At 44.4% G+C, this 27834-nt stretch overlaps 1 protein-coding gene across 1 annotated transcript; it reads right to left on the bottom strand.

Annotated features, from left to right (window-relative positions):
• Window positions 1–2335: 2335 nt before the first annotated feature.
• LOC146194945 (dehydrodolichyl diphosphate synthase complex subunit Dhdds-like) lies at window positions 2336–22946 on the bottom strand. The gene is made up of 7 exons (XM_084596679.1): window positions 22646–22946; window positions 15971–16031; window positions 12275–12409; window positions 8214–8330; window positions 5621–5725; window positions 4485–4704; window positions 2336–2612 (listed from the first exon to the last, which is right to left on the bottom strand). Exons 1-7 carry the CDS (start codon window positions 22944–22946, stop codon window positions 2394–2396), a joined length of 1158 nt encoding a protein of 385 aa, XP_084452805.1. The 3' UTR covers window positions 2336–2393.
• Between the last annotated feature and the right edge of the window lie 4888 nt (window positions 22947–27834).

Here is a 27834-nt window from a genome sequence, read left to right as displayed (position 1 = left end):
TCACATTCCTGTTTTGTTCACCTGAACCAGTGCCCTCACAATGTAATCCTCGGCCTTGACTTTTTAACGGCCCACTCTGCCCTTATCGACTGCTCCAGCGGCCTTCTTCGTTTGGACCTACCTGTCTGCTGAGAACATCCTCCATTTTAGCGTCGAGTTCAGCCCATCGCAGTGCCGTTACATTAAGTACATTCCCGTAACAATATGGTGAATTCGATTCAAAATTATTTATCTGGTTCTGGTAAAAGCTGAACGAAGGTGCTTGAAGATGTTACCGTTGGCGCGCAATCAATAAAGCATTCTTGACCGAACAGTTTACAAACCAGCACTTTTTCATTCATTTGTTAGCAAAAAACTTTAAATTAGGAAAAATTGTGTATTTAGTTTGGTCATTTTGAGTTAAACAATGCATGAATACTATGAGCGTCTGAGAGCGAACTGGGGCATATTCGTTAAACGGGGCGATTTTTTAAAAGAAGTTTTAATTGCATAAACCACATTAGTGATGACCGAGCTTGCCACACGAAGGCCAGTCATTGGCAAAAAGATACGAAAGTGGTGTGAGCTCCATTCCAACACCCGTTCCGTGGCTTTCGACACTGTGTGCCCATATTCTCGTTCTACTCAGAATGTCACTGTGTTCTTATGTTCTTCTTTTACGAGCGTAAGCTCTCCTCATGTTTGCTGATTCCTGTCGGTCGACCAGCTGGAAATTGAGAGGGGTCAATGTTACACCACTGGGGCGTTTGGTGTAAAATTGAGTTTTAATCGTCCTTTTTATATCTGTGAAAAGAGGGTCGCCTCAAATAGGAGAATTTTCACTTCGGTACTAGAACGTAAAAGTCCTAATTTTATGAAGAAAGGTTTTTCGCGATTAGGTTTACTCCGTGATCTGTGGAACGCGAAGAGAACTGGTTTGGTTTGGTTTGTGGGGTTTAACGTCTCAAAGCGAGTCAGGCTATGAGAGACGCCATAGTGGAGGACTCCGGAAATTTCGACCACTTGGGGTTTTAACGTGCACTGACATCGCACAGCACACGGGCGCCTTGCTTTTCGCCTCCATCGAAAAACGGCCGTCGAGGCTAGGATTCGATCCCGCGTTTTTGGGAACAGTAATGAGACCCGCAACCACTGCCCCACCCTGGCCGGGCCCGCGAAAAGAACTAAGCGATGTCTAATAAACGTCTCAGCTATTCCAAACTGCTCTAGTAGAAGTCTAGTTATAGCTGTTACCTAACTGTAGAAGGCATGAAGCCTTGCTGTAGCTTTGCTAACGTTACACTATAAGTTGGCTAAAACATCTGCGAAGAACATTTTAAGACATACTGTAGACGTTCGTAGCTTTTTCGCTAAACCATCTCCTGATCATTTTAGTTTGCAATCATGCACTATTTGGCGCACTTCTGCAGCTACGCAAGGTTTCGTCCAGACGATACTAGCCATTCTGTGATATAATTAATGTTTGGACACGTATAAAGTCCCCCTCGGGGTCGTATCAGCTGGACCTTGTCGGAGCGCTATTCCTGGCCGTGATAGCGTTTACGTAGAATGCTTCGTTTTGTTTGTGCCATATTTTGCTTTGACGCCCTATATTTTTGCCACCTTGCGTAATGTGACATCACTTATAACGTCAGATATTTGTCCCGGAGCCTCATTTCTCGGTTTGACGAGTTGGTATCAAACCCAACTTGGTCGCACACCATGCTGTCAGCCATCGCCACGAAGTTGCAGAACTGCGCTTGTTTGCTTAATACACTGAAGAAATACTTTAAAGGTTCTGCCTCAGCCCGGAAACACGATCGAAAGACATATTTCGTAAACAAAATTTTGTTGCTTCTCACAGTATTCAAACTTGAAAGTAACGGTAGAGCAATCCTTCTTAATTTCTTCGCCGGTGAACCCGAATTTGTGACAAAGATCCAAGGCCTCCTCACCCGCCACGTTTAGCAGCAGGACCATTTTTAATGCTTCTAATCGTGGCTTATCGTCACATCCTGAAGCTTGAAGAAAAAATCTGGAACTTTTGACGAAATAGGTTCTAGTTCCGACAAGCTTCATAACCACAGTCCTCACGTTCGGTCAGCACCGGAGTTTTCAGAAAATTCTCCTTTCTGACACTATGCGTCATCCGTGGAAGGGTCGACAAGAACAAAAACCCAGGTTGTCAGGAGAACTATGAATGTACTGGTTTATTTAGTCGTTATATACACACAAAGGTGGAAATCAGTTAGTGCTTAGACGGGGCAATGAACATGCACCCGGCAATGAAGTGTACACAGATAACTTGCAGGCCACAACCTAATACGGCACAATGTCAGCAACGCAGTTAGGACCTCTTTTATATCATGTGCATGCCTCTTGTAAAATATTTGTGAGAACACTCATTTAGTATGTTAATGATTTATTCTCGGCATAGCTTGCGAGAAACCATTCACTGATGAGACCGTTGGTTTACCCTGATATAATCTAGCGTAATCTTGAGCCCTCTGAGCAGCGCAATCTGTCTGAGATGACACAACGTGAGTCATAAACTTGCGTTGACGAAGGAGTCCAACAACACTCTGCGGGCCGGATTTGGATTTGAGTACTTCATGGTGCCGCTCCTTTACAACCTGATTTTATATGGAGAAAAAAATGTGTTAGTGTAAATTTAAAACATTGTAAACTGCACGTTCTTAGTGCTTACTGTTCAACAATCTCGTTCTTTATATTGAGTCGCCGGAAACGGGGATTTGGTTCTAAATATTTCTTAATATTCTGCAACCTATATAGGTCAAATAAGATACCACAAGCTGGCAGTCTTCGGTTGTGTAATTAACTTCTTGAGTAATTGCTTTCCGCAAAGCACTTCGAAAACTAACCTTTTTCAGGCTCGATTCTTTCCACGCGAATAGAACGCGGACGCTAACCGAAATTTCGGGCGACCAACCTAAATTTTAAAGCCAACACTAGATTAGCCATAGGTGGTTAAGGTTGGGAAATAATTTCGTCAAAGCTCGTGGGTTTTAGGATAGCACACCCTAACGTCGAAGCGACCAAGTAAGTGTTGGTCATACAAAAACTATTTTAGGCTCGAATGACGGTCGTATTCGAATAAAAACGGATTTCTGAGGTTCAGGCAGCAAATGTTTGGGAGTAAATTTGAAGGTCACCACTAAACTGACCATACTCAAATCAGATTGGTCACCAGTTTGATTGAAATTCGAAAGAGGCCAAATTTGAGGGGTCGTTAGCGCCATATTTGCAAGCAACCAACCTATTAATTGGGGTCACCACTAAATTCATCAGATCAAATTCTGGGGAGGCCTAATATCGAGTTTCCAAACAGGCCTAACTTCTGGAGGGTCGCAACGACGCTTTCTCAGGAACATTTCGTTCTTTCCGCAGGGCGGAAAACCCATCTTGTTAAATAGTCTAGTTCGGTGCCCGGATATTTCTGTTTTGATGCCTGGATAACAAATTTTTGTTTTGGACTGGCATCTTTAGGTCGCCGACAACGCAATCTTGAAGTAGTTTGCAATTTAGATCTTCTTCAGCAATCAGAGCAATCAGCATGAGGAGCAAGTATCCTGAAGCATGGTGGCCCAGTAACAAGCTGCTAATTACATTGCTGATTTGACTGCCCATGTCACACGCAAGCATTCCGGAAGGCAATTGGGCCCTCTGATCGACGAGTTGTGAAAGCAGCGCACAAACATTATATGACAACCATGAATATTACAGAAATTATAAAACAGAAAGCAACACGAGAGTTCACAGACATAGTATTCATTCATGCTCTAGACGAAATGACAGCAAAAGCGTGGCGGGTGGTTTCTCTTTTAATGTGATAGTGCTTTCCATGCAATGCTGAGCCCGAAAACGGTGACAAAATAACGTTCACGTGCGTCTGATGGCCTCTTCTTGCCTTGCAGTCGGCCCTAGCGCGAACACATTCTTTGCATCTGCTGCTGTTTTAATAGGAGCAATTAATGCATCATACATGGATTATTGACATATTCAAAATTATTGCGCTCTTGAAAACTTTAACACACAATAAAAAACGATACAGAAAGTAGGTGCAAAACACAAGTGACCATGGGGATAACCAACTAGCCTTAACTGAAACAATTGTTTTGGAATAATAATTCGCATGTAACTGTTTAATGAAAAACTGCTCTGACATTCGAGACGAAATACATCTCTAGCGCCAGAGAGGCTCAATCAAATATTAGGGTACTGTGTGCTGGAAAAATAGGTATCTTTGTATTGCTTTAAATGCCCCCCTCTCCCCCCACCTACCGAACACTCGTGCAATATGCGCTCGTGCAATACCGTACCTCGCTATCCGCTTTCTACATGCGCGTCTACTGATAGAATTGTGGTGCGCGCGTATGTTAGGCCTCAATTCAATACGTTGTATACACCAATGTTGTGCTTGGACGCACAGTGCAGATGAAGGTAGAGTAGAAAGAAGAGGTGCTACAAGGCAGTCACTAATTTACCACGATAGCAGGCCACTGTAGCTGGTAAAGAAGAATCGCCGTGGTCCAATCCCAGAAGTGGATATCTTCCCACGATTTGGGCAGCATGTGGAGGTAGGCATAGCTACATTGAGGGACCAAGAAATCGCTGAACCGGGGGCCCGCTAACCGCACCAGCATGTTGGCAGCAGGGCACTCCACCAAGCATAAACAATCATCTATGAACTGTGTCGTGATGTCCCTGTTTGCGACGCAGACAGAGAATTGAACAGTTAAAACGCACAATTTACAGTAGGGTACTTTTACTATATGCCATTTGCCCCTTTCCTTTTGAGAAAAAGCTCCATTTATGGCGCCAGATAATTGAACGCATGGACGCTGTTCCTACTTGCAGGACCTTTAACTACATGTGAGTTGAAACAAGGCAACTAGCAGTTCGAGCCTTGGGCGGAGAAACGCATTTATTTATTGATAGGCGCAAATAGAAAAGGGAGTATATTAGCGCGCTTGCATAAAAAAAGTAAACCAAAAGCAGCACATCGTGTACCCGTACATGTTAGAGTGATACGCGTAGCATGAGTCATACTCATGGGACAGAGAGGGAATTAGGACCCGTTCATGTTAACACAAGTACGTCGTGCCCCCGAAGCCGAGTATAATGGCCAGCTACGGTGCCCTCATTTATGCTCACAGGCAGTGGAATGACGTGAGTTTGCAGTAGAGTTTTCTGTGTGATGGCAGTGGCTTGCAACTCCTACACTTTTGCAGGCTGTTGTGTGTATATTTCACAATGTATGCAAAAATTTCGTCGTCACCTCTAAAATGGGACCAACCGCGAGCGTCGGGCATACTGCTAGATATCGGTTTAGCACTCTTTTTTCTGTTGCCACTGTGTGTTTATCTACTCCTTTGCATATGTGGGTTGAAAACATTTTGCGATATCTTCCGCAATGCTTACATTCATATGTGACTATACAGAGCCAGTTAGGGAAATATGAAGAGCTCAGATGTATTTTCATGCGCCACGGAGGACGTCTAATAAAAGAATCAAAAATATACTTTGCCTGCGTTTTATACTCGCAACACTGCAACACTAGAAGCTCTAACCACATGAGGAGATAATCGAAGCCAGATGAGTGCACGCTTGAAAAACTCACTCGGGATGCAATCGGTCGACTTTCAACGCTTTTGCGAAGTTGAGTGCCAGTCGCAGTAACTGGGTCTTCGTTCCATCGACGGTTATAGTTAATATTTTCTGCTTCCTTCATGCAAAAAAGTACAGAAAGTTACGTCCAACAAGTTCAGCATATAGTTTTAGAAATGTAGCTTCGCAACATTTTACTGTCATAGCAATGTATAACTCTATGAAATATACGCCTTATCTATGCGCATATACGGTTTTGCACATTTATAGGACACATAATTCCACAGGCGTTAGATCAATTTAAACATTTTCCACTATTACACATTAATATAAGTAGGCCTAACTCACTTGGATCATTTGCAGACATAGCAGATTTAATAAAACAAGGTCTAGAAACCTTAGCCTTACCACGATGCTGACAAGCACAAGCAGCTTCTAGACTGGCCGCACCTCATTCTCCTCTCCTATCGCTGCTGTTGTGCAGTAGTTAGGGGACTCTTCTTTTGTGCACAAAGATGCAGGATCAAATACCGGCCGCGGCGGTCGCTTTTCGATGATGGTGAAAAAAAAAGGTGTTAGTGTGCGGTGCGATGTTGTTTTATGTTTAAAACCCGCGGTGTTCGAAATTTGCGTTCATCTTTATTACGGCGTCGCTCTAGCCTGAGCTGTTTAGGGTGTTAGGCCAAATGAAGCGTCTACTTTGTTATTTCACTTCTTGTATTATGCGCATTCTCCAGCACACATGACAAAAATAAGGCTGATGACTTTTATTATAAGATAGTCTTCCTTACAATGACGTTTCTGGCCAGTGGCTCCAGTTTCTAAGTACTTTCTTAATCTTGGCAGTATCATCACCGCCGTATAAATTTCACCGATGAAAGGAATGAAAAAATAGATTCACGAAACGACAACAGGTTGAACACAAGTAAAAAAAAAACCGCTTCCGAGTAACACAAAACCAGCGAGCACAAGGGTTCGGTGTGTTTCCGTTGCGCCAAGTAGAATATTACAGCATTTGTATGACAATTCATTAAAGATATGACGAACGTGAACGAAGCGCTAGTTTGTGGCTTTTGTTAACAAATGTCTGCATTTGCCTTGAATATAAAGGAAACTCTGTTTGCTTCTTAATAGTATATTAGAGAACAGCTGCATCATCCTAAACTACAAATATAGGTCTAGGAGAGCGCTCGTCCTCACCACTTAAAGCACTGCAGTATTCAGAGCAGCCGAGCCGTTAGGCTCCTCTACAAAGCGACAATAAACATTGACGCTAAAATAAAGCTGAGTTTTAAATGTGGATACCACTACGGTAATAGAGTCTTCGCTTGAACATCATTAGTTGAACCCTTTCACATAGCTATCCGAGCCCTCGTAGTTCCCTTTTTTATAGACTTTGTTATCTAATAGATATTCTTGAACATACAGGCTTAGGTTACGATATTATGTCAAGAACCACTGTCATATACAGGACGCAGTGCTCAATCAAGCCGCATGAAATTACCTCAGATTATCAAGGGAAGCTTGTCTGACTCTCGATTAACACAACTCGGGGAAACTCATCACTCTACCAGCTGACTTGGGAATACTGAGTTGGCAGCTACCATGAATTAGACTATGTCATTTGGTCCGTTAAAGTCAAACAACTCAGCCATGTGAGCTGCCTGCTATATCTGCCAGTGGCATGCCCGTGAATGCTCATAACGTCGACAACATCAATATCAAATTTTAAGAAAAACGTGGCGGAGGGCGTTGTCGCTTTTAAAAGGTGTTGTTGCGATTGCCAAAAAGGCGACATGATGACCTAATCATTTTTTTGTCTTATGTGTGCTCTAGCTGAAAGACAACGCAATGATATGCGATTACATCTAGTATTATTCTATTTATGTGAACTCTGATGGTAATGTAACTCTCAAGTATTACATTCAGATCGTCAATGCTATCACGGTTAAATATCATTGTTCCATCTATTTTATAAAGTTATTAAAGGGATAGTTCACTGGTTTAGGCGCGCAATAACGAGTCTTTGATGAATTTTTCAAACGCAATTTTGAGCTCTATATTTTATGCAAGAGCTGCAAAGTGCATAACCAAGTTATCAACACAGCTAAAAAATTACCATGAAATAGGCATCCTGCGAAAGGTAAAAATATAAATTTTTAAGGTACAGCTAATGCTCTAGCCAAAGATGTTGATAAAGCTTGTGCCAAGAAGTGAGTCGAGTTTAAATGGGGCTTCAAGTATCTTTCGCTCAAATCTCTCAACACTATTGATACCCTTATACCGTCAAGCGTAGTCAGTCATTTCTTTTTTGCACGAATCGCTTGGCAAACAATCTTTTATATAACGATCAAACACATCTAGTGATGGTTCAGGTTTATGGTGTGCAAGAAGGAAATGCTTGCCTAAAACTCAAATTCCTGATATGGTTCGCTGAGCACAGATCGTCTAGTCCCCAGGCAAACATGTTGTATATTTGGTTTTCTCGGACTCTTCGTGAGTACTTGTAATCATACAACGGGGTTGTAACGCCGCTGCTTGTATAGAACAGTCTTTTTCAGTGATAATTCAGGAATGCGCGCAGGGAATGAAGTAACGCTACTCACGTCATTCTATCCCTTGTGGCCACTTCCAAGGCCGCCAGTTTGAGGCTAAACTCCTCGGGAAGTATATCCAGCGAACCAGCAGTTCGTATCTCTAAACCCAGGCTCCTGACGCGTTCCCTGCAATTCAGTGCAGTACAGACATTGGTAAACAGGATCGTTGGCTTGTTTTTTTTTTTGTGCATTTCCAAACACGGAGGAGCGTGAAACACAATAAATATACATTTCACATAAACACGCATACAGCATATGTTACTCATGCAGCTCTAAATTGCGAAGGCTTTGTAAGACCCTTCGTCACCCAATAGTTGTTTACGAGCGTCCTCCACTAGAACAGCAAGTCCTCCCTTGAATTGCGCAGCCGTAGAACTTACATGTTCTTACTTTATCTGTATTGCCACAAGATATGACTCGAATTCACACTCAGCCCTTGTCTCTTCATTGGGTAAAAATGCTTTGATTTAATAGAACAGTTTTTGTTTTATACCAGTTGCTTATCTCTGTCTATATTTCTTTAAATGATTTTAAAGGATTAGCCAGAGTGTATTTACTTTTGTACCCAAAGGTTTCTTAAATAGTTCGTCCGCAAATCCTCTCATCAGTGATATCCTAGTAATGATACATCGCAGCAACAAGCGCAACTCCATGCACCAATGGTCAATTAGAGTTCCTTTCTGGCTCAGAGCGCAGGCTCATGCGAGATGCGCAGCTCCTCGCCATTGCCACTGCAGGAGCGAAATTGTGAGCTCTGAACGGTGCGCTAACTCCAACTTAGATTTCGCCACGAAGACGTTAAACAGACCATCTGGCTCAAAATAAGTTTTTAATTAAACGTTACCGAATACGAATCTCCGAGACTGCAGTTAGTGACCAATGTGGCGCTTTTTTCTGCATGATTTCGTTCTGTGGATTATATCGCGAACCAGCTCGTATGATATTTGTTAAGTTCCAAATATAGCATAATGTCTAAAAAGAATAAAACTAAGCTAACGTATAGAAGGAATAGAATAGATAATAAATAAGGAATTATTAATTGCTACCTTATTACAAATCTATATCGTCTGGGAGGATACACCTATGCATTCGATCGCTATACTAAACACTTAGCGCTAGGGTTGCATATATGCTTACATTACAGAAAAAAAGTAACTGCCATTTAGGAGTTTCGAACTGCTCCGATTTGAACGAGGAATCACATATTGATACATTTAATAATCCTACCGACAAACATAATTGCATTCTGTTGCTATATCACCAGTTGTTACCATATTTTAATTTATATGAGTGAGACGGCGCTTAACTGGAAGCTTCGCAAATGCACCACAGAAGGTGTTGAATTATGGGACATGGCAATGCCTATAACGCAACCAGAATGCGAAATTAGGCGTGCCGCCAAAATTGGGAATAAATCGAAGCGTCGGCTATAGAAAAAGGTCGTCATACATTGGGCCAAGCAGGTAGACTTTACGTTCGGATCAATAACATTTTCCAAACTGACGCAGAATTTCCGGGAAGAAACATCGGGGCTACGTGCAGTCTTGTGCGTGGTCGGATGTCGACAAAATCGTTGTGTATTAAAGGTGCGCTAGAGAATGCACACTATAATGGCTAAGCGGAGATTTATATATTAGAGTTTGTGAGGGTTAAACACCCCGTATCGATGTACCCGTCAGATAAGGCGCATTACAGGGCCTCGTAATAATTTAAAGCCTTCGTATTTTTACCGCTCGTTGGCATCGACGGCACATGAGCGTGTTTTGCCCTTCGCATCCACTGAACCGTGCCCTACGTAGGACGGTTAGAAGTTATATACTGCGACTCACTATAGCAATTGGCTGACCTTAGAGTAACCCGCTCACTATCAAAACGGAACAGCAGCCAAGAGGCCTTTTTGATGAAAACAGCATTATTACACAAGGTTCTCTATTACTTCTCCGCAGCACGCAGCCTTCCTGTCGCATACTTTTTTTACGCTGAAATTCCGGATTACAACACGCATCTTGGCTGAACGCAGTGAAGCTATTTTCGGAAATTTGAGGCTATAAAGGGCGTAATAGAAAGCACTATACAGTTCGGAAAATTCGATGTATTTACCTTGTCGCTTGATTAAGCGGGCTGCAATTAAAGCCGTTGTGTCCTTACCTAACGTTTTGATGACTCTACGAAGTCACATGGCCGTTAGCTTGCTTTATTGCCAGCATCAGCATATCTGTTACTTCTGTTTTTTAATTTTTCGTTACAAGTGTGCCCTACATACGTCAAAAAGCTAGGACATTAAATTCGGTAACGCGTTGTAAGAAGGAAACCATGCTGGTTGGTTGGTTTGTGGGGTTTAACGTCCCAAAGCAACTCAGGCTATGAGAGACGCCGTAGTGGAGGACTCCGGAAATTTCGACCACCTGGGGTTCTTTAACGTGCACTGACATCGCACAGCACACGGACGCCTTGCTTTTCGCCTCCACCGAAAAGCTGCCGCCGAGGCCGGGATTCGATCCCGCGTCCTTGGGAACAGTAGTCGAGCGTCGTAACCACTGCGCCACCCCGGCGGGGTCGAAGGAAACCATGCAATTCACTAATATGCTTTATGGCATCTGCCCTTTCAGCTCACTTTATATGGCTTTGATTGCACCATATTATCATTCATATACCCTAGCGAAAACATCGTGAGTCACAATAACCTCATACAGATTTCTCATACTAAACTCATACTAAACTCATACAAGTCTCATAGAAGCTCATATATTTCTCATAGGTTGAATGATGTTTATGTGAGATTATATGAGGTTTGTACGAGTTTAGTATGAGTTTAGTACGAGAAATCTTATGAGGTTATTGTTACTCATAGAGTTTTTCTACTAGGGTAGCTTATGTACCTCACATAGATGACATAGACATGCAATAATTTCTTCGTTTATTCTTTTCTCGTAACTCTCGCTCGATCTCCAAAAATGTCCAGGGCTCTTTTATGCATGGCTACTTTATATATGTTTTCTGCCCTTGTTTTTTCACCTTTGTTAAAGGAAGTTTACTACACTGTTTAGCAAAAATCTGTCCTGAAAATTTTCATTGCATTGAAAATGGAAAAGTGGAAAGCACTAGTACGCTGCGAAAAAAAAAGGAATTTGTCTTACACTAGATTCTATATGTCTCGAATAAAAAGAAAGTGAGATCAAAGATTTCCCAGAAACAACGACAATACAAATAGAGTAATCGCGACACAGCCAAACACAACTAATTAATATTGCGAATACAAAAACGCAAGCTTCCTTCATTATACTGAAGAGCCTCATCCTCATTCACACCGGACTACGTAATCTACATAAATAGAGAGGTTTAGCTTACCGTGATCCGCGATCTGCTACCGTGATCCGCCACCGCGCATTCCACTGCCCATGCCCAGATCCCTTGAGGCCGATAGATGGCGCCACATACTGGATGTCGGCCTGCCTCGTCGGGACCAATCAGCGTGTGCGCCCCTCCCACGCCCTGTAGCTGGTCACGGAGGTAAGCTAAACCTCTCTATTCTTGCACACCTCTCTATAGGTCGCTAATAGGGCTCTGTACCAGAATTAAAATTTTGTTTCCTGTTCCTTGTTGTCAGGCACAACACGGCTCCCAATTTGTTTATTCATGACTGCCAAAAATGTTTAATTACTTCCATAAAACGAACTGCATATAAAATTGCCTTATCCGTGTCCAATAAGTGGCACCTTTTTTACTGGCTTACAATAAAGGACACGATTCCGAATGTTTATAGCTTGCTAAGTAAATTCATTTAAAAACAGCAGGGGTAGATCAGGAAACATTGTGCGGTGTACGTGTGTTTGTTGTCAGAAAACTCAACCACCTGACCATAAATATTTTTAGTTTCTCCTACAAATTTGGTGATGTTCTCTCTAAGTATATATCCCACATTGTTTTTGACGTTAGTGCCAAAATTGAATACACAGCTCCAAGCTTCAGCTTTCCGTAAGTTACTATTTCATTTGTGCCCGCGGTGTCACCAGTGTTCTAAATTCTCCGCGTGTGTGCTGTTCTATCGAGGTTCACATGACAAGCCTCACAGGTTACGCATACTCTCCATCCATGTGTCCACGACCCCTGTGAGAAGGGCAGTTTTCTCGAATGTACTTCGCTGCATGTGACGCACTGCCAAGAGGAATGCCGTCACGCACTCCACGCCAATGTTGAGACACCACCTGCATACCTTAGAAATCAAGAAGCAAGGATAGGAGGGTTGAACAGTTGACAATGTGGCCAGCGAGAGAAATAAAAGTTGACACATATTGCTTGAAAAGCTTCCATTCTCTCTCGTATTCTCATTCCAAACGAGCCAAAAAGAAAGGAAAACATTCTGAATTCGCCCTTATGATATCTGTACTAACGACTCAAAGCAGATATTCTAGTCTGAAGCTCAGTGGTCTCTCTGTTCGCAGCTTTCGTAACACAGCTACTGCTCAGTAAGTTGGTATTCACAACTTATTCAAAACGTGGGAAATTGACTCTGGCGCAAAACCTGTAACACCCACTAAAATTTCGTTTAGCTGATACCAGCCGCTACATTACACACTTTATTGTTTGTCGACAAATTTTTAGATGCGTTTCTGCTAATAATAATGCACGCCTTACTTTCTTGCCTCAGACCTTCGAAGCAGATTTATTGAGAAGAAAATTTGCATCGCGGTAATAAGGAAAAAAAGTCAAGTATTTGTAAGAAATACCATCACCTGCGCATATAGTCGCGTTCCCATCACGTAAGTGCGGTAAAGGTCTGTGCCCGTTCGTGTTGCAAAACGTCTGTTCCCATCGGGCATGATGGCGACGTGTGTTGGTATGGTACCCAGCTGTAGGAGCCACAACACCAGTGCTTGGTACCATGGTAGCTCACCGTCCCAAATAGTTCTGTCCGAGCCAGCATGGAGATGAGCCTGTGGGCCTTGAAAATGCGCGTAATAAAAATGCCCTCTTCACGTTGATTGCTTCTTTTTTGCAGATACCAGTACTCAAAAGCTGAAAGTTTTGAAATATGATAACTCTCGTTTGCTCCGGAGATATTGTACAACCTCATCTAGGCTCTTCAGGACAAGAAGTTCGTTGCAGTAGAACTGAGTTGTCTGTTTAAGTTCTGACTACCAACATTACTGTCTCACTATGTGACTAAGTTGAGCGTTCGTATTGCGCGAAGCGGGGTAGCCTTTTCGTTTATGCGTTAAACGGTAGCGCGGTTAAAGTAACGGGCTTTCGAAACCGTGTCAGTCTCCTGCGTGTAATGAAACGGTGCCCCAATAAATAGCGAAAGCTATTTGTAAACAGCAGCATCGATTACAGAATGACACTGGCAAGATTCGTATGGAAATTCAATAAGCAGTCAACAGGATTTTACTAAATCCGCTTCTTTACTATACGAAAGCATAGCAAACGTTTTTTGGGCTCCGCCCTGTGCATTTCTTGTGATTTGCGACGCATTTTAAAATTCTGAAAATATATGCTTGTGGTAAATCTAGTGACTTTAACTAGACTGGTGCTTTTTAAAAGTCGCTGTAAACATTAGAGTGTAAACTTGTGTGAGTTCATATTTCATAGCGTTTACACCAACCTGCTCAACTACATATGTGACACCAATTCTGCTTAAATAAAGAAAATATATAATGAAGTTTAGTGAACTGAAAATGATATATGTGTAAATAATGTAAACATTCAATGTGTTGGAATGAAAGCATCTTCATGTTTGTTTTTAAACATTACGAAAGCCGTTCGACCCTTCCCGAAGTAGGCAGATAATTGTGAGCCAACCAACAAAAACCAGGAGAGCTTGTTATTTCCTGAGGGATTAGATGTACACCAAGGAACTGTCACTAAAAGCGAAAGTTCGAAATCGAAACTCAAGTTGTTAGTGCCTGACAACTTTGCCAAGTCACGTAGTCTCTCGGCACTATACAATCCGATGACCACTCAGTGCACTGGTATGTCCCTGTTATAAACATGCGAGTGTTTTGTCACTGGGAACTCCAACGCCGGCAACATCGACAGTGGAGTTTTTTTAAAAGTGAAGTCTCTGAAGTCTTAGCGTTAAAACTTCGCTAGAGATGTAGCTCATCCCGTGAAAACGTTTTCTTAACAACACATTGAAACTGATAGAAAGCTGTAAACGAGGAACATTTGGCATAGGGCGACATTTCGCATGAACACGCATACCAGAAATGGTCACAAAAATGTTACAAAGCATCCATGTTACAAAACGCAGCGCTGAGCTGAAACGTTTTATTGATTATGAGTCTACAAAATGATGCATTATTGATATAAACAGCGCGAACACGAAAACAAGGGACAAGAAACACGAAAGCCACAGTACATGCGCTGACTCACAACTAAGCCTAAGCCGTTTACTCCAAGGCCCAGAAAACAAACACGGAGTAAACGGCTTGGAGTAAACGGCTTAGGCTTAGTTGTGAGTCAGCGCATGTACTGTGGCTTTCGTGTTTCTTGTCCCTTGTTTTCGTGTTCGCGCTGTTTATATCAATAATGAATAAGCACCAACTCGCCCAACAAAGTATCTTGGTACAAAATGATGATAGTTTACAACCAACAGCGTCACATTTCCTGCCGCCGGTTCCCTCAGTTTGGACTCATGAAAGACCGCTTTGAAAGAAAATGTTTTTGTTCCATTATTTTAAGAGAAAAGCTGACGTGTGCATATATTTATATATAGTTTGTAGAAAATAACCGGCAGTCTATAATGTGTACTTATATATGCAGTAGCCCGCAGACGAAATAGGTGAAAGTGATCATTGCCAGCATTTGTTGACGCCTTCTAACGTGTTCGTTCGTCTATATATTGCATTATGGAGAAAATAATATCACAGCCTAATAGAAAATAAAGCAAAAGGACTCACAAAGAGCAATTAAGACTGTTAACCTGCTGTAAAGGCGGCAAAAGCACGAATGCTTCATCGCGCGTTAAAAAAAACTGCGTGTCGATCGAATTGCACAAACAGGTTTGGGGCGTGACCTGATGCCAGTGAACACCTCTAGCAACGCACTCCCTTACCAGAAGAGGTGTTGGCCACCCTGATGCAGTAATTGACCAGAACCTCCCATAAATAATGTTAAAAAACTTCTGTCATCAATCACCGGCGGCTGCGGAGCAACTGACCACGGCCGCGGTCGCACCTGTGACGCCGCGGGGGCTGCTAAAACTTTCTGGCTCCTGAGAGGCCGGCTTTGAAACCTGACGCTGGGAATGATTAATGTTAGAACCCTAGCTAGTGAGGCCAGTTTTGTAGTGCTGTTTAAAAACCAGGGGTATGGAACGGAATATTAAAGGTTTATTGACGTAGGAGGCTGAATGAGGCAGATAATCTACGGAAGTACGGGCATGCAATGTGTTATCGATGTTTACCAGAGAGGCGAGAACTAGGAGTAGGTTTCCTTATCAATTATTATATAGCTGGTAATATAGAAGAATTCTATAGCATTAATGAGAGCGTATCCGGTATCGTAATCAAGCTAAATAAGCGGTATAAACACAAGGTTGTACACACTTATACACCTACATCTAGTCATGATGACGAGGCCGTCGAAAGCTTCTACAAAGATGTAGAATTGGCAATGGGGGAAAAACATAGTCTTCCTATTCTTAAGGGCAGCTTCATTGCCAAGGTAGGCAGAAAGCAAGCTGGAGACCAGGCAGTGGGAACTTCGACATTAAGTTAGAGAATAGCAGGGGGAAGGTTTTAGTTTAGGTTGCTCAACTAAATAACTTGAGAATCATGAGTACCTTCTTATGCAAGCGGAAGAACCGGTACAGGGCATGGAAGAGCCCTAAAGAGGAGACAAGGAATGAAATTCACTTTATGCTCTGTTCAAACCCTCGAACAGTACAGGATGTAGAAGTAAGCGGAAAGACTTGATGCACTGACCACAGGATAGTAAGGCATCAAATTAGTCTGGATTTGAAAAACCAACGGCACAGACTAGTGTGGAAGAAGTCGATTAACAAATTAGTGGTAAGGAGAAAGTGAAATAATTAAGGCTGTCGCTGCAGAATGGGTATTCAGCGCTAACAGTGGAAGCCGACATTAGGCCAGAGGGTGGGCAGCAGAAGTGAGTTGTGGAATTGTTAGATGTGATACCAATAAACTGTCTAAGAACGCGAAGCATCACATGGAGAAAATTGAGCATGCTCTAAAGAATGGTCGTTGCCTAAAACTGGTAAAAACAAGAACTAGGCATATGAAAAAAAAATCAGATGCATACACGAGGGACAAGGCGGATAATGTCATTATTAACATGGATGAGTTAATCAAGGTAGCCAAGGAGTTTTATACGAAACTCTACCGTAACCAAAGTAGTCAAGAAAAAGTGAAATTGGCTGTAGTGAAGAGCATCAGACATTCCGCCAGTAATGAAGACGAAGTCAAGATAGCCTTAGAAGCTGTGAAAAGGGGAAAACAGCTAGGAAGGCCAGGTAACTGCAGATTTGATGGAGTGTGGAGGGGATATCGTGCTACACAGTCTGGCCATCACTAAAATTATTTTCTTTCACAAGGAAGGCAAAGATAATGACTTGAAGAAATATAGATCATGCCGCTTAATATGCACTACGTACAATGTATTTACTAAGGTATTGACTAATAAGATCAGGACAACCTTAGAATTTAATCGACCGAAGTATCAAGCAGCACTCTGGCAAGGATATTCCCCCCTCGATCATATCCACACTATCAACCAGGTAATAGGAAAGTGCTCGGATAATAACCAGCCCCAGTGCATGGCAATAAGTGACTACAAGAAAGCATTTGACTCGGTCGAATCCTCAGTAGTCGTAAAGGCATTGCGAGATCAGGATGTAGGTGAGCCATATGTGAAAAAACTGGAAGATATCTAGAGTGACTGCACAGCAGTCATAGTTCTTTATAAACACATTGATAGAATTCCAATTAGGAAAGGTGTTAGGCAACAAGACACGATCTCCCCAGTACTCTTTACAGTTTCCTTGGAGGCTGTATTAAAATACATAAAACGAGAGGAGTTAGGCATGAGGGTCGATAAAGAATATATTGGTAATATGTGATTCGCTGACGACATTGCCTTGTTAAGTAACTAAGCAGACAATTGTAACTTATGAATAATAATCTAGAAAGGAGAAGCAGAAAGGTAGGCCTAATAATTATTATGCCAGAAAATAAGGTAACGTTTAACAGCGTGGGAAAGAACAGCAGGTTAATATTGATAGCTCAGTGCTCGAAGTATTAGGCAAGTATGTCGACTTAGGGGCAGGTAGTGAGGTAAGATTCAGACCACGAAATAGATTGAACTAGAAGAATAAGATTGGGACAAAAAGCATTTGGAAAGAACTCAAACATTATGACTAGCCCCTTACCGGTGTGGCTAAAGTGGAAAGTATATACCAGTTGAATCTTACCTGCACTCACTTATAGGGCTGAAACGGGGAGGTTGACAAAAAGGGTTTTACTTAAGTTGAAGACAATGCAGAAAACTATGGCACGAAAATTAAGAACTCGTGCGTGTAACGTTAAGAGGTAGGAAACGTGAAGAGTGGGTAAGTGAAATAACCCAATTTACTGAAACTAGTTGAAATTAAGAAGAAATGGGCATAGGCAGGGCATATAGCGCGAAGAGAGGACAACCCATTGCTTCTAAGAGCAACCGATTGGATTCCAAGGGAAAGAGCGCGTAGCAGTGAGAGCATAAAATTAGGTGGCTGGATGAGGTTGAGCGATTCGCAGCGGTAAGGTGTATGCTGCTGGCTCAGGACCGGGTTAATTGGAGGAAAATGGAAAAGGCCTCTGTCCTGCAGTGGACATAGTTGAACTGATGATGATGGGAACCAAGGAATGTTTCATCACTACCATTAGAGTTAGGAAGGAGAAATGTTATTTAGTATATGTTAAAGTGCCGACAGCACATATATGTATTGCGTTTAAAGCTTCCATGGTTTGTGTTCCGTGCACTGCACATGCAGTGCCAACTGTTTCATGTACCTTTATTACTCATCATTATACTTAGCTATCCAGTGGTCGCTGTTTTATCAAATGCGGTAAAGTAAACATTGCCTACCTTCCTTATCCTCCGTTTTCATACGGCTCGGCGAATGGAGATCAGTGTTCCTTGACCGAGCTTGTCCATTCGATTCCATGCCGCCGCCGCCGCTCTCTCGACTATTGGCTTTTCTGCGATGAAGGACACAATATACAGTAAGCGTCTTTGTCAAAAAGGCACACGTGATGCTGAACTCGGAAGCGATCGCATATGAGATCACAGCATGGAGAGCAATGTTTTGATAGTGCGGTTTTTTGTTCTGCTGATTATTTATCATCAGCGCCATATGTGGCATGGCATAATAATTGCACTACAAGTGCGCACACGTTCATTTCGGATACCGAAAAAAAAAACACGTAAATTGAAACCGAATAAACGTCACCAACCTGAAGTCACCGAACTAGCGCACGGGCTGCAAAACATTAACAGGAAACCCAGCTGGTAGAATCCCACTTCTACAGGAAAAGACCAGGAAAACAGCCCACCACCGGACAGACAGGGGTTACTGAACTCAATTACGTTTACACAGTGAAGAGAAACATTTGCGAAGAAAAATAAACGACGAAAGAAGTTATTTGATAATTTCATCCGTATATCTAGTGTATTATTCATGCCAAGCGACAAAGGTGTTTAATAAACATTGTTTAGTGCTTATATATTACCATTCGTTGTGGATAACAAACGATAACGCATTGCTGTTCAATTCTCCTGCAAATGGAGACGTAGTAGAGCGTTTGTAAACGTATGCCTGAGTTTAGGTGCGACTATTCATGTCAAATGTCGCTGATGTACGGCAAGAGGCTTCCTTGCTAGAATAATTAAGGTTTTTTCTATTCAGCACTGTTGTTTACGGATGATAAGAACTGTGCAGTATTCTGTACAGGGTGCATTGCTTGTTGCTAAGCTTATTGGTTAGCTGCTTTTTTCGATTATCATTGAGATTCTCAGCCTGCCAATGACAATTCCCGCAGCATAAGTCCATCTCATAGGTAATGCTGGTGGTGCAATATATCTAGCGCGTTTCACTCGTATTCTGGCAGGCCAGCATTTATATTCGCGATTGAGGTGAGAGTGCAGTTGTTATTATCTTGGAGCCACAATACATAATTGTTTCAACTTGCTGCTACTCTTTAACCGCTATGCCTATCGGAACATTTCTCTGTTTTCCGCTATATAATTTCTTTGGAGCCCATTCATCTATTATCAAGGAACTGACTACGTGTAAACAGGCTTAAAAATACAATTTCAATTAATTTTGAAAATGCATATCATCAACACATCACCTTAGCAGTGGATACTGGATGCCGATAATTGCTACTTCTCAGTTTAATATGCAGTTACTCAGGTTTGGAATCAATGATCTTCTGTTACCAACTTACTAAAAGCATCATATATGAAGATTGAAAAATATCTGACGCCAATTACAAATTCAGTACAAGATTAGGATGCATGCAATGCAGCACAAGGAGCGCTAATTTCTGAAAGTGAAAACTGCAAAAACAATGAAAAACAATTTCCATACAGAGGAACATAACTGACACTGAAAACCAAATTAAATATTAAACAGAAAATGCACCCGTATCACTTGTAGCTACCATAGAGCCTAGGCCCATTAGAATTTGTGCGTAAAGTATAAAATTGAAGATTCGAGAATAAGAAAGATACGCGCATTATTAATGATGAGGTAATAATTATACCCATATATAGTAAAAAAAACGGAAGAGCTTGTGTTCCTTAGTTTCCGTGCTGGGTATCACGCAGTATTCAGCGCCTACAATGAAAATAAAATAATTCTCGGTTGTGTTGTATAAATGACGGGAGGCGAAATCCTTAGTGCCGCAGGCAGTATACTCGAAGTTCCCTACCACAAGCAATTATATGCTGCACAATGAATACTTTATTGTTGGCCGTATGGCAGACCGAAGCACCCAGTCTTATAATGTTATAACATTGTCGCGACAATGCCGAAGGCAGCAAAGGAGGAACGTGGAGCTGGCTCAAATGAACGTTTTATTGGGCTGATTTCCCCCCGCAAAGAAAAAAAAAATCTAAGGCAGTCGGCAGCGACTATAGGAGCAAGCGTTTTCGCCGGTCATCTATGTAGAATTCGACAGTGCTGAATTTAAAGTAGGCGCCGAACGATAAGGATAAATTACAAAGGCAGCTAGAAACTTCGGAAACTATGCGGAAACAGTCGAGCTTCACTGCGATCCCTCGGGAAAAACAGAGGCGCATCTCGCGTTAGAAAAAAAGTGACATAGCCGCTTCACGCAATAACGAGCAGGAACATGATCTTCGCCGTGCACTGCAATACACGTATTAAGGCCGTGTGCTGATGGCTGTTGGAAATAAGGAATTAGCTTTGAATTGTTCACGGCATTATTCCCCCTTAAAAACATCCCCTCAGCGTTCCAAAATAAGCTGAGGTGAATATAAAAGCTATAAATAAACACACACACAAAAAAAAAAAAACAGATTTCAAGCGCCTTTAGCGCGAACAATAAGGCTTAAGATAACCGACAAGCACGAAATCCGTTGGCGCCCCGTGCTGCAGGGATCTCGTTGCGCCATCGGTCCCAAAGATCAAAAATCTATCTCAGTAGACTGAATATTCACGTGAGCTACGTCAGTATTAATCAGACTTCGCGAAAAATAAAGCATCTTATAGATAATTCTGCCCAGTCCAAATTATTCCCTATGCTTCAAAAAGCGTGTCCCCTATCTTTATGAAGTTTGATTGCACCATTTTCTTTTTCTTAAAAAAAAAAAAAACTTGCTGAGAAATGGTACGTGAATTGGAATATTTATATCCCGTAATTTCATATCATTGAATCGATAGGTCATCATAACCACTGGTAATGACGTCACGAAGCCAGGAAAAAATTGGCACCACTTTGTCAGAACGTTTTAGCACATCGTGATTTGGAGATAATGAGCCATATGAGGCTTTCGTCTTCTAGACAAAAGGTGACAAACTCGAAACGCACGGCTAAAAAATATAGACAGCAGTGCGCTGCCAGGAACTCCCTGCTGCACCTAAAGCCTCGATTCTGTGAGCCAAGCTGCTGTAGTGCCCGCGTCATCATTTCGCCAGCCTGTGCTTCGGGGGTTATCGAAAACCGCATAAATTTGTTTACACTGTTTAGTTCATATTGTTCAACATCGCTCAGGAAACGCCTTCACTGCTTTTTTCATGACAGCACATTTGACGCAAAAAGCGATGGCGGCAGTTAATTATCAAGCACGTTTCGTGGAGGCTTGGTTGGTTCATAGGAAGGGAAAGGCGCAGTATCTGTCACACTTGCTCTGTGGACACCTGAACCGCGCCGAAAGGGAAGGGATGAAGGTGGGAGTGAAGGTGGATAGAGAGAAAGGGGGCTGTAGTGGAGGGCTACATAGTAATTTCGACCACCTGGGGATCTTTAACGTGCGCTGACATCGCACAGCACACGGACGCCACTTCGTTTCGCCTCCATCGAAACGCAGCCGCCGAGGCCGGGATTCGATCCCGGGAACTCCGGCACAGTAGTCGGGCGTCTTACCACTGCACCACCCCGGCGGGGCAACTTTTTTCGCCGAACCTCTAAGGCATGTGCTATGTTTGGGGCGTTGGTTGGTTGGTTCACATGAAGGGAAAGGCGCAGTATCTGTCACACTTGCTCTGTGGACACATGAACCGCGCCGTAAGGGAAGGGGGGAAGGTGAGAGTGAAAGTGGAAAGAGAGAAAGGGGAGCCGTAGTGGAGGGCTACGGAGTAATTTCGACCACCTGGGGATCTTTAACGTGCGCTGACATCGCACAGCACACGGACGCCACTTCGTTTCGCCTTCATCGAAACGAAGCCGCCGAGGTCGGGTTCGAACCCGGGAACTCCGGCACAGTAGTCGGGCGTCTTACCACTGCGCCACCATGGCGGGGCAGGGCTTCGGATCAAAGCCCCGTAAACAAAGAACCTCTCGATTCGGTTGCTGGGTTTATTGTTTTAATGCGCCTTCCTGAGATAGGAGAAAAGAAGGAAAGAGAGAAGCGCGAGCGCTTGTACAGAAGGCGTTGCTCCTCGTACCGTGGTCACGCGCATGGTCCGAGGACGGCCCAGTTCTGAGGATGCACTGCGTGTACACAACACCCCTTCCTCAGATCGGGTCACCGTAGCCGTAACGGTTGGGTGGACGACGCTGACGTTGAGGCCTTGACGGAGCTTGTTCATGCCTGGACTCGTTTTGTCGGTCGTAGCAGTGTTGTGTTGCGCTGTCCTTTGCCGGGTCTCAGCTTCCCGATGTTCGAAGTGGGGCGCTGTAGGCAAATTGTCCGCAGGTGAAGTTTCCGCTGGTATCACGATCACGTAAGGAGCCGCCGTGTGGACTTATGGTCACCTGCTGCTGGACCGTTGGTCTGATCGTTCAGTGGCGGATCTTCCGTCGAGTAGGCTTCAGCACTTGGCTTTATGCGATCAAGGTGCCGACGAACCGCTCCGGTCTTTGTCTTGATCAGCCAAGATCGATGCTCTAGTGTTTTGAGTATGGTGTCTTCTACCCAAGTAGGGCTTCCTGTGAAGTTGCGGAAGAAGACCGACTTCCCTACTGCCACTCGCCTCGTAACGCTCTCGTCCGAGGTCTTTTCAGCAGGTCGGGTCTGGATACGTGTGAGTGCCTTCGAGAGCTCCCGTCCCAACATGAGTGAAGCTAGTGTTCTGCCCGTTTTTTCTGAAACAGTTGTCTGCTGCTTGAGCAGAAAGCGAGCCAGCCTGCACGCGAATGTTCCAGACTGATCCTTGGCTAATGCTTGTTTTGTCTCGTACACAAATCTCTCTGCTTGCCCATTCGTGGCCGGATGATAGGGAGCGCTTGTGAATTGCGCTACAACGTTCTTCTTTAGGAAATCTTCTATTTCCGTGGAAAGGAAAGACGGGCCATTATCCGTTACTAGCCTTTCAGGAATGCCGAAGGTCACGAACAGGTTGCGCAGTTCCTCGATCAGTTTCGGTGACTATGTTGCGCATGTAGCGCACTTCGAGACACTTGCTGTTCGCGTCTGCAACAATTAGTAGCATCCTTCCCTCCACGGGGCCAGCGAGGTCGGCGTGCACCGTGTGCCATTTAGCAGTCACGAGCTTCCAATCAGGAGGTGGAGCTTTAGGCAGCGTTCTTTGATGCTGGCAGCAAGTTGCACAATTTTTTACTAGCCGCTCTATGTCGTTGTCGACACCGGGCCACCAAAAGTATCCTCGAGCCCACGCTTTCATGGCTACTACGTCCCTGTGCCCTGCATGTGCCAAGTCCAGATTATAGTTTCTCGCTTCCGCCGGAACGACCAGTCTGGTATCGCGAATAAAGCAACCCTGCTGTAGCGAGAGCTCAGGTCACAGCCTTGCGAAATCAGAAAATTCCTGCCCAGACAATCTGTGCAGATCTCCGCTTGACACAGCTCTCATTACGCAGGACAGCAATGGATCCTCCCGGCTCAGTTCTGCGAGTTGATTTGGAGACAGTTTAATGCTCATGTAGCCATGGCCTGACTCTCAACTGCGTCTGTTCTCGTCGCCACTCTTCTCGTCGCCAGTGTTATGTTTGGGGCGTCGGAAGACCCGTAAGCGAGGAACCTCTCAATTCGGTTGCTTGGTAGAGACTGCTTTATTGCGCCTTCCGGAGATAGGAGAAAAGAAAGAGAGAAGCGTGAGTGCTTGTACAGAAGGAGTTGCTCCTCGTGCCCTCCTCCTGCGCTTCTCTGAACTTGTGCCAGTTGGTGATCCTGGCTGCGCCAACCCGTCGCCTGATCTTGTAGGTGTGGATGGTCCTGCTCACTATATAGTGATCACTGCCGAGATCGTTAAGCGTGTTTATCCACTCAACATCGCCACAGTTCTTGACCATCGTAAGGTCTGGGGTAGTGTCCTTGCTCACACTGTTGCCCGTTTTCGTGGGCACTCCCGGGTCCGTTGCCAGTGTTAATTCATGTCTGTCTATTAGCTCTCTAATAATGCGGCCTCTCTTGTCCTGTCGCGTGTATCCCCAGGCCAGGTCTTTTGCATTAAAGTCGCCTAATATAATTAGCTGATTTCCTCCTAATTGAAGGGGAACTGCCAACCTCCTGTAGGGCTATCACAGCCGGTGGTTCCGCTTGTGAGGCCAGCAGCTGTGACAACATCCCTTTCTTGCGTCGGATGCTTCTACAATTCCACTGCCAAATCTCTAGGCGGTCTTGCTTCTCCTTCTGGTGTCTAGTCATGATCGGTCTCAGATTGCAAGCTTGTCAGTCCGGGCCTGTGATACGGCTTCTCAGCCCTTTCTCTTACTGTGGTGGCTGTTGTTTGCTTCCTAATCAGTTTGGTCATCTCGATTTGCATCGCCTGAAACTGATTACCAACTGGCACAAGCTCAGAGAAGCGCAGGAGGAGGACCAAGGCGAGATTGAGGATCTTGATAGCTGGTGCTGGGCGCTGCGGAAAAACAAGCAGAGATTTACCCAAGAACTGACACGCACAAATGAGACACCAGAAATAGACGCCCATCTACTCCACCTGTGGGAAGCGAGGAGGGGACTGTTAAGAAGATGGAAGAAACAGAGGCACAATCGAAAGCTTAGGATGAAAATTGTGGAGATCACAAAGAAGGCGGCGGAGTACGCTGAACAACTGACGAGAGCCAACTGGGGCAAATTCTGCGACTCTCTGCAGGGGACGCTCAGCACTTCCAAGACGTGGCGAATTCTAAAAGCCATCATGGACCCCACTAAAACCAAGCGAGAGGGGCAGAAGTCGCTGGAGCGGTTGCTACACACATTCCCAGGCACGAAGGAAGATGTGATCAAGGCCGTCCACGACAAATGCTACGGAGTAGACCTAGTGGATCCATATCCATACGCAGGAGATTACAAAGGAAACCCAAATCCGAAAATGGACGAGCCGATCACGGAGGAAGAAGTCCGGACGGCAATAGCAAGTGCCACTCGAAACACAGCGGCTGGTGACGACAAGATCACTAATGGCATAATTCGGAACATGAGCAACAGCAATATCAAGGCACTGGCGCATTTCATGAACAAGCATTGGGAAGCAGGAACGGTGCCAGCGCAGTGGAAACACTCGGTGGTCATCATGATCCAGAAACCCGGGAAAAAATTGGCAATAGAGAATTTGCGGCCCATTTCTTTAACTTCGTGCCTGGGAAAGATTTTCGAGAGGGTTGTCAATAATAGACTGAAAAATTACTTAGAGGATAGCGCTCAGATGCCGGACACCATGTTTGGCTTCAGAGAAAAGCTATCAGCCCAGGACGTTCTCCTGCAGATTAAAGAAGAGGTCTTGACAGGTATCCCACGCTCGGCAGAACACGTAGTTTTGGCGGTGGACATTAAAGGTGCATTTGATAATGTTAGTCACAAGGCGATCTTAGATGGCCTGGCAGACACGAATTGTGGAACCAGAGTCTACGAGTACGTTAGGAGCTTTCTGAGTAACCGGACGGCCGAAATCAAGATTGGCAATATAGAAACAGAGACCTTCTCCCCGCCCAACAAAGGGACACCTCAAGGAGCAGTCATTTCGCCCACGCTGTTCAACGTGGCAATGATTGGCCTGGCCAGGCGCCTCGAGAAGGTGGAGGGCATACAGCACGCTATGTATGCTGATGACGTCACCATCTGGACGACCACAGGATCACTCGGGGAGAAGGAAGCGAAATTGCAAGAAGCAGCATCTGTCATCGAAGAATATCTAAAGCAGAGGGGCTTGGAGTGCTCATCACGGAAATCAGAACTGATCAGATTCTGGCGAGGGAAGGGCAACCGCTCTGCTCCCACAGATCAAGGCCACAAGTTCGAGATCCGGCTACAAGGGGAGACAGTGCCCGAAAAGACAACCGTGAGGATCCTGGGGATGTGGCTCCAATCGAATCAAAGGTGTCAACACACGCTTAATCTGCTCAAGACCTCGACCCAGCAGGTCGCCCGAATGATAGCACGGGTGACCAGCAAAAAGATGGGGATGAAGGAGCCCGACACACTCAAACTTGTCCGGAGCCTCGTTATTAGCAGAGTAGCGTATGCTCTACCCTACTTCAATATGACCAAAGGAGAGGAAGACAGAGCGGACGCCATCATCAAAATGGCTATCAAGACCGCACTCAAGCTCCCCAAGAACACACCGAACCACAAACTAGCAGCTCTGGGTCTGCACAATACAATACAAGAATTAGCAGAAGCCCAAATCAAGTCACAGCTAAACAGACTTCTACAAACGAGGACGGGAAGACGGGTGTTGGAAAGACTGGGATATAGCACACACCTACAGGTTTATAACAAGACAAGAGAGGTATCGCGGGAAGTCAGAAATTGGTACCGAGTTCGGCCCATACCTAGAAACATGGACCCCCGCCTACACCCGGGAAGAAGGCAGGCAAGGGCAGAGTATTATGAAAAAACATTTGGCCAACAAGACACGTCAAGGTTCACCGACGCAGCCTTATACGAAACCAACGCAAAGAGGGCGATAGCCACGGTCACAGACTGCGAAGGCCGGTAGGTATTTAGCGCCTCGATCCAAAACTGTACAGTCACGGAGGCAGAAGAAGTGGCTATCGCACTGGCCATTAGGCAAGGAAGAGAAACGGGAGAGAGTCTGACGATACTGTCCGACTCTCTATCCGCATGCAGAAATTTTCAACGGGGTAAATTATCTAAGGTAGCGCACCAAATCCTTTCTTCCACAAGCGAGCCAACAAAACAATGCACTCAAACACTAGTGTGGATTCCGGGGCATGCAGGGGTCACGGGGAATTTGTACGCAGACAGGGTAGCACGAGGACATGCAACCTACCGTGCGCCCAACAGTCTCGGGACAGAGGACCTGATTCCGCTTGACCCTGACTACACCACAATACTACAACACTATAGAGGCTTGCGGAAAGTATATCCGGAACCGCATAAAAAGCTCAGCAACGAAGAGGCCATAGATCTGAGGCGGCTACAGACGGGCCCCTTCATTAATTTACACATATTACACATGATGCATCCCACGACATTCAGAGACGAGTGCCCGTGGTGCGGGAAGACCCCTACCCTGTACTACATAACATGGGAATGCAGCTCACATCAACTACAAAAAATTGAAAACCCAAGTGAAAGACAGTGGGAAGCTTTGCTGGCCAGCTCTGACCCGGAAGCTCAGCTCTACCTGGTCACAAGAGCTCGCAAACTGGCGAAAGCCAGTGGTGCCCTGGACTGGGGGCGCCAACCGCTCGCCAGCCTCGGTTGAAGAGGCGAAGAAAAAGATCCCCGAGAAGTTAATAAAGTTCACTCACTCACTCACTCACTCACTCCTCGTGCCCTGGTCACGCGCATGGTCCGAGGACGGCCCAGTTCTGATGAACGCAGGGGTGCACAGCGTGTACACAACAAAATGCTCTAGCAGCAAGCAGTGGTGTAGATTTTCTAGGTTACTGTCTTGCAAAGAAGCCGTAGAAATAGGCGGTCTGTCGTTGAAGAAAATTTGGCTCAAGACACCGATAAATCCTAGCTCATTAGAATTAATATTGCACTATGTTTAGGCTCAAATAATGTGTGTGTA

Source organism: Amblyomma maculatum, chromosome 3 (assembly GCF_055883805.1).
Source record: "Amblyomma maculatum isolate TAMU_Amacu chromosome 3, ASM5588380v1, whole genome shotgun sequence".
Classification (NCBI taxonomy): Eukaryota; Metazoa; Arthropoda; class Arachnida; order Ixodida; family Ixodidae; genus Amblyomma; species Amblyomma maculatum.
This window is presented reverse-complemented; position numbering and strand designations above follow the sequence as displayed.

Coding starts and splice junctions, on each gene's coding strand:
- LOC146194945 (XM_084596679.1), bottom strand. CDS start 22,946: ATGTTGGGACGGGAGCTCTCGAAGGCACTCACACGTATCCAGACCCGA. Junction 4,705..5,620: donor GTCGACCGATTGCATCCCGA/GTGAGTTTTTCA, acceptor CGTCGCAAACAG/GGACATCACGACACAGTTCA. Junction 2,613..4,484: donor TACAGTGGCCTGCTATCGTG/GTAAATTAGTGA, acceptor ATATAAAATCAG/GTTGTAAAGGAGCGGCACCA.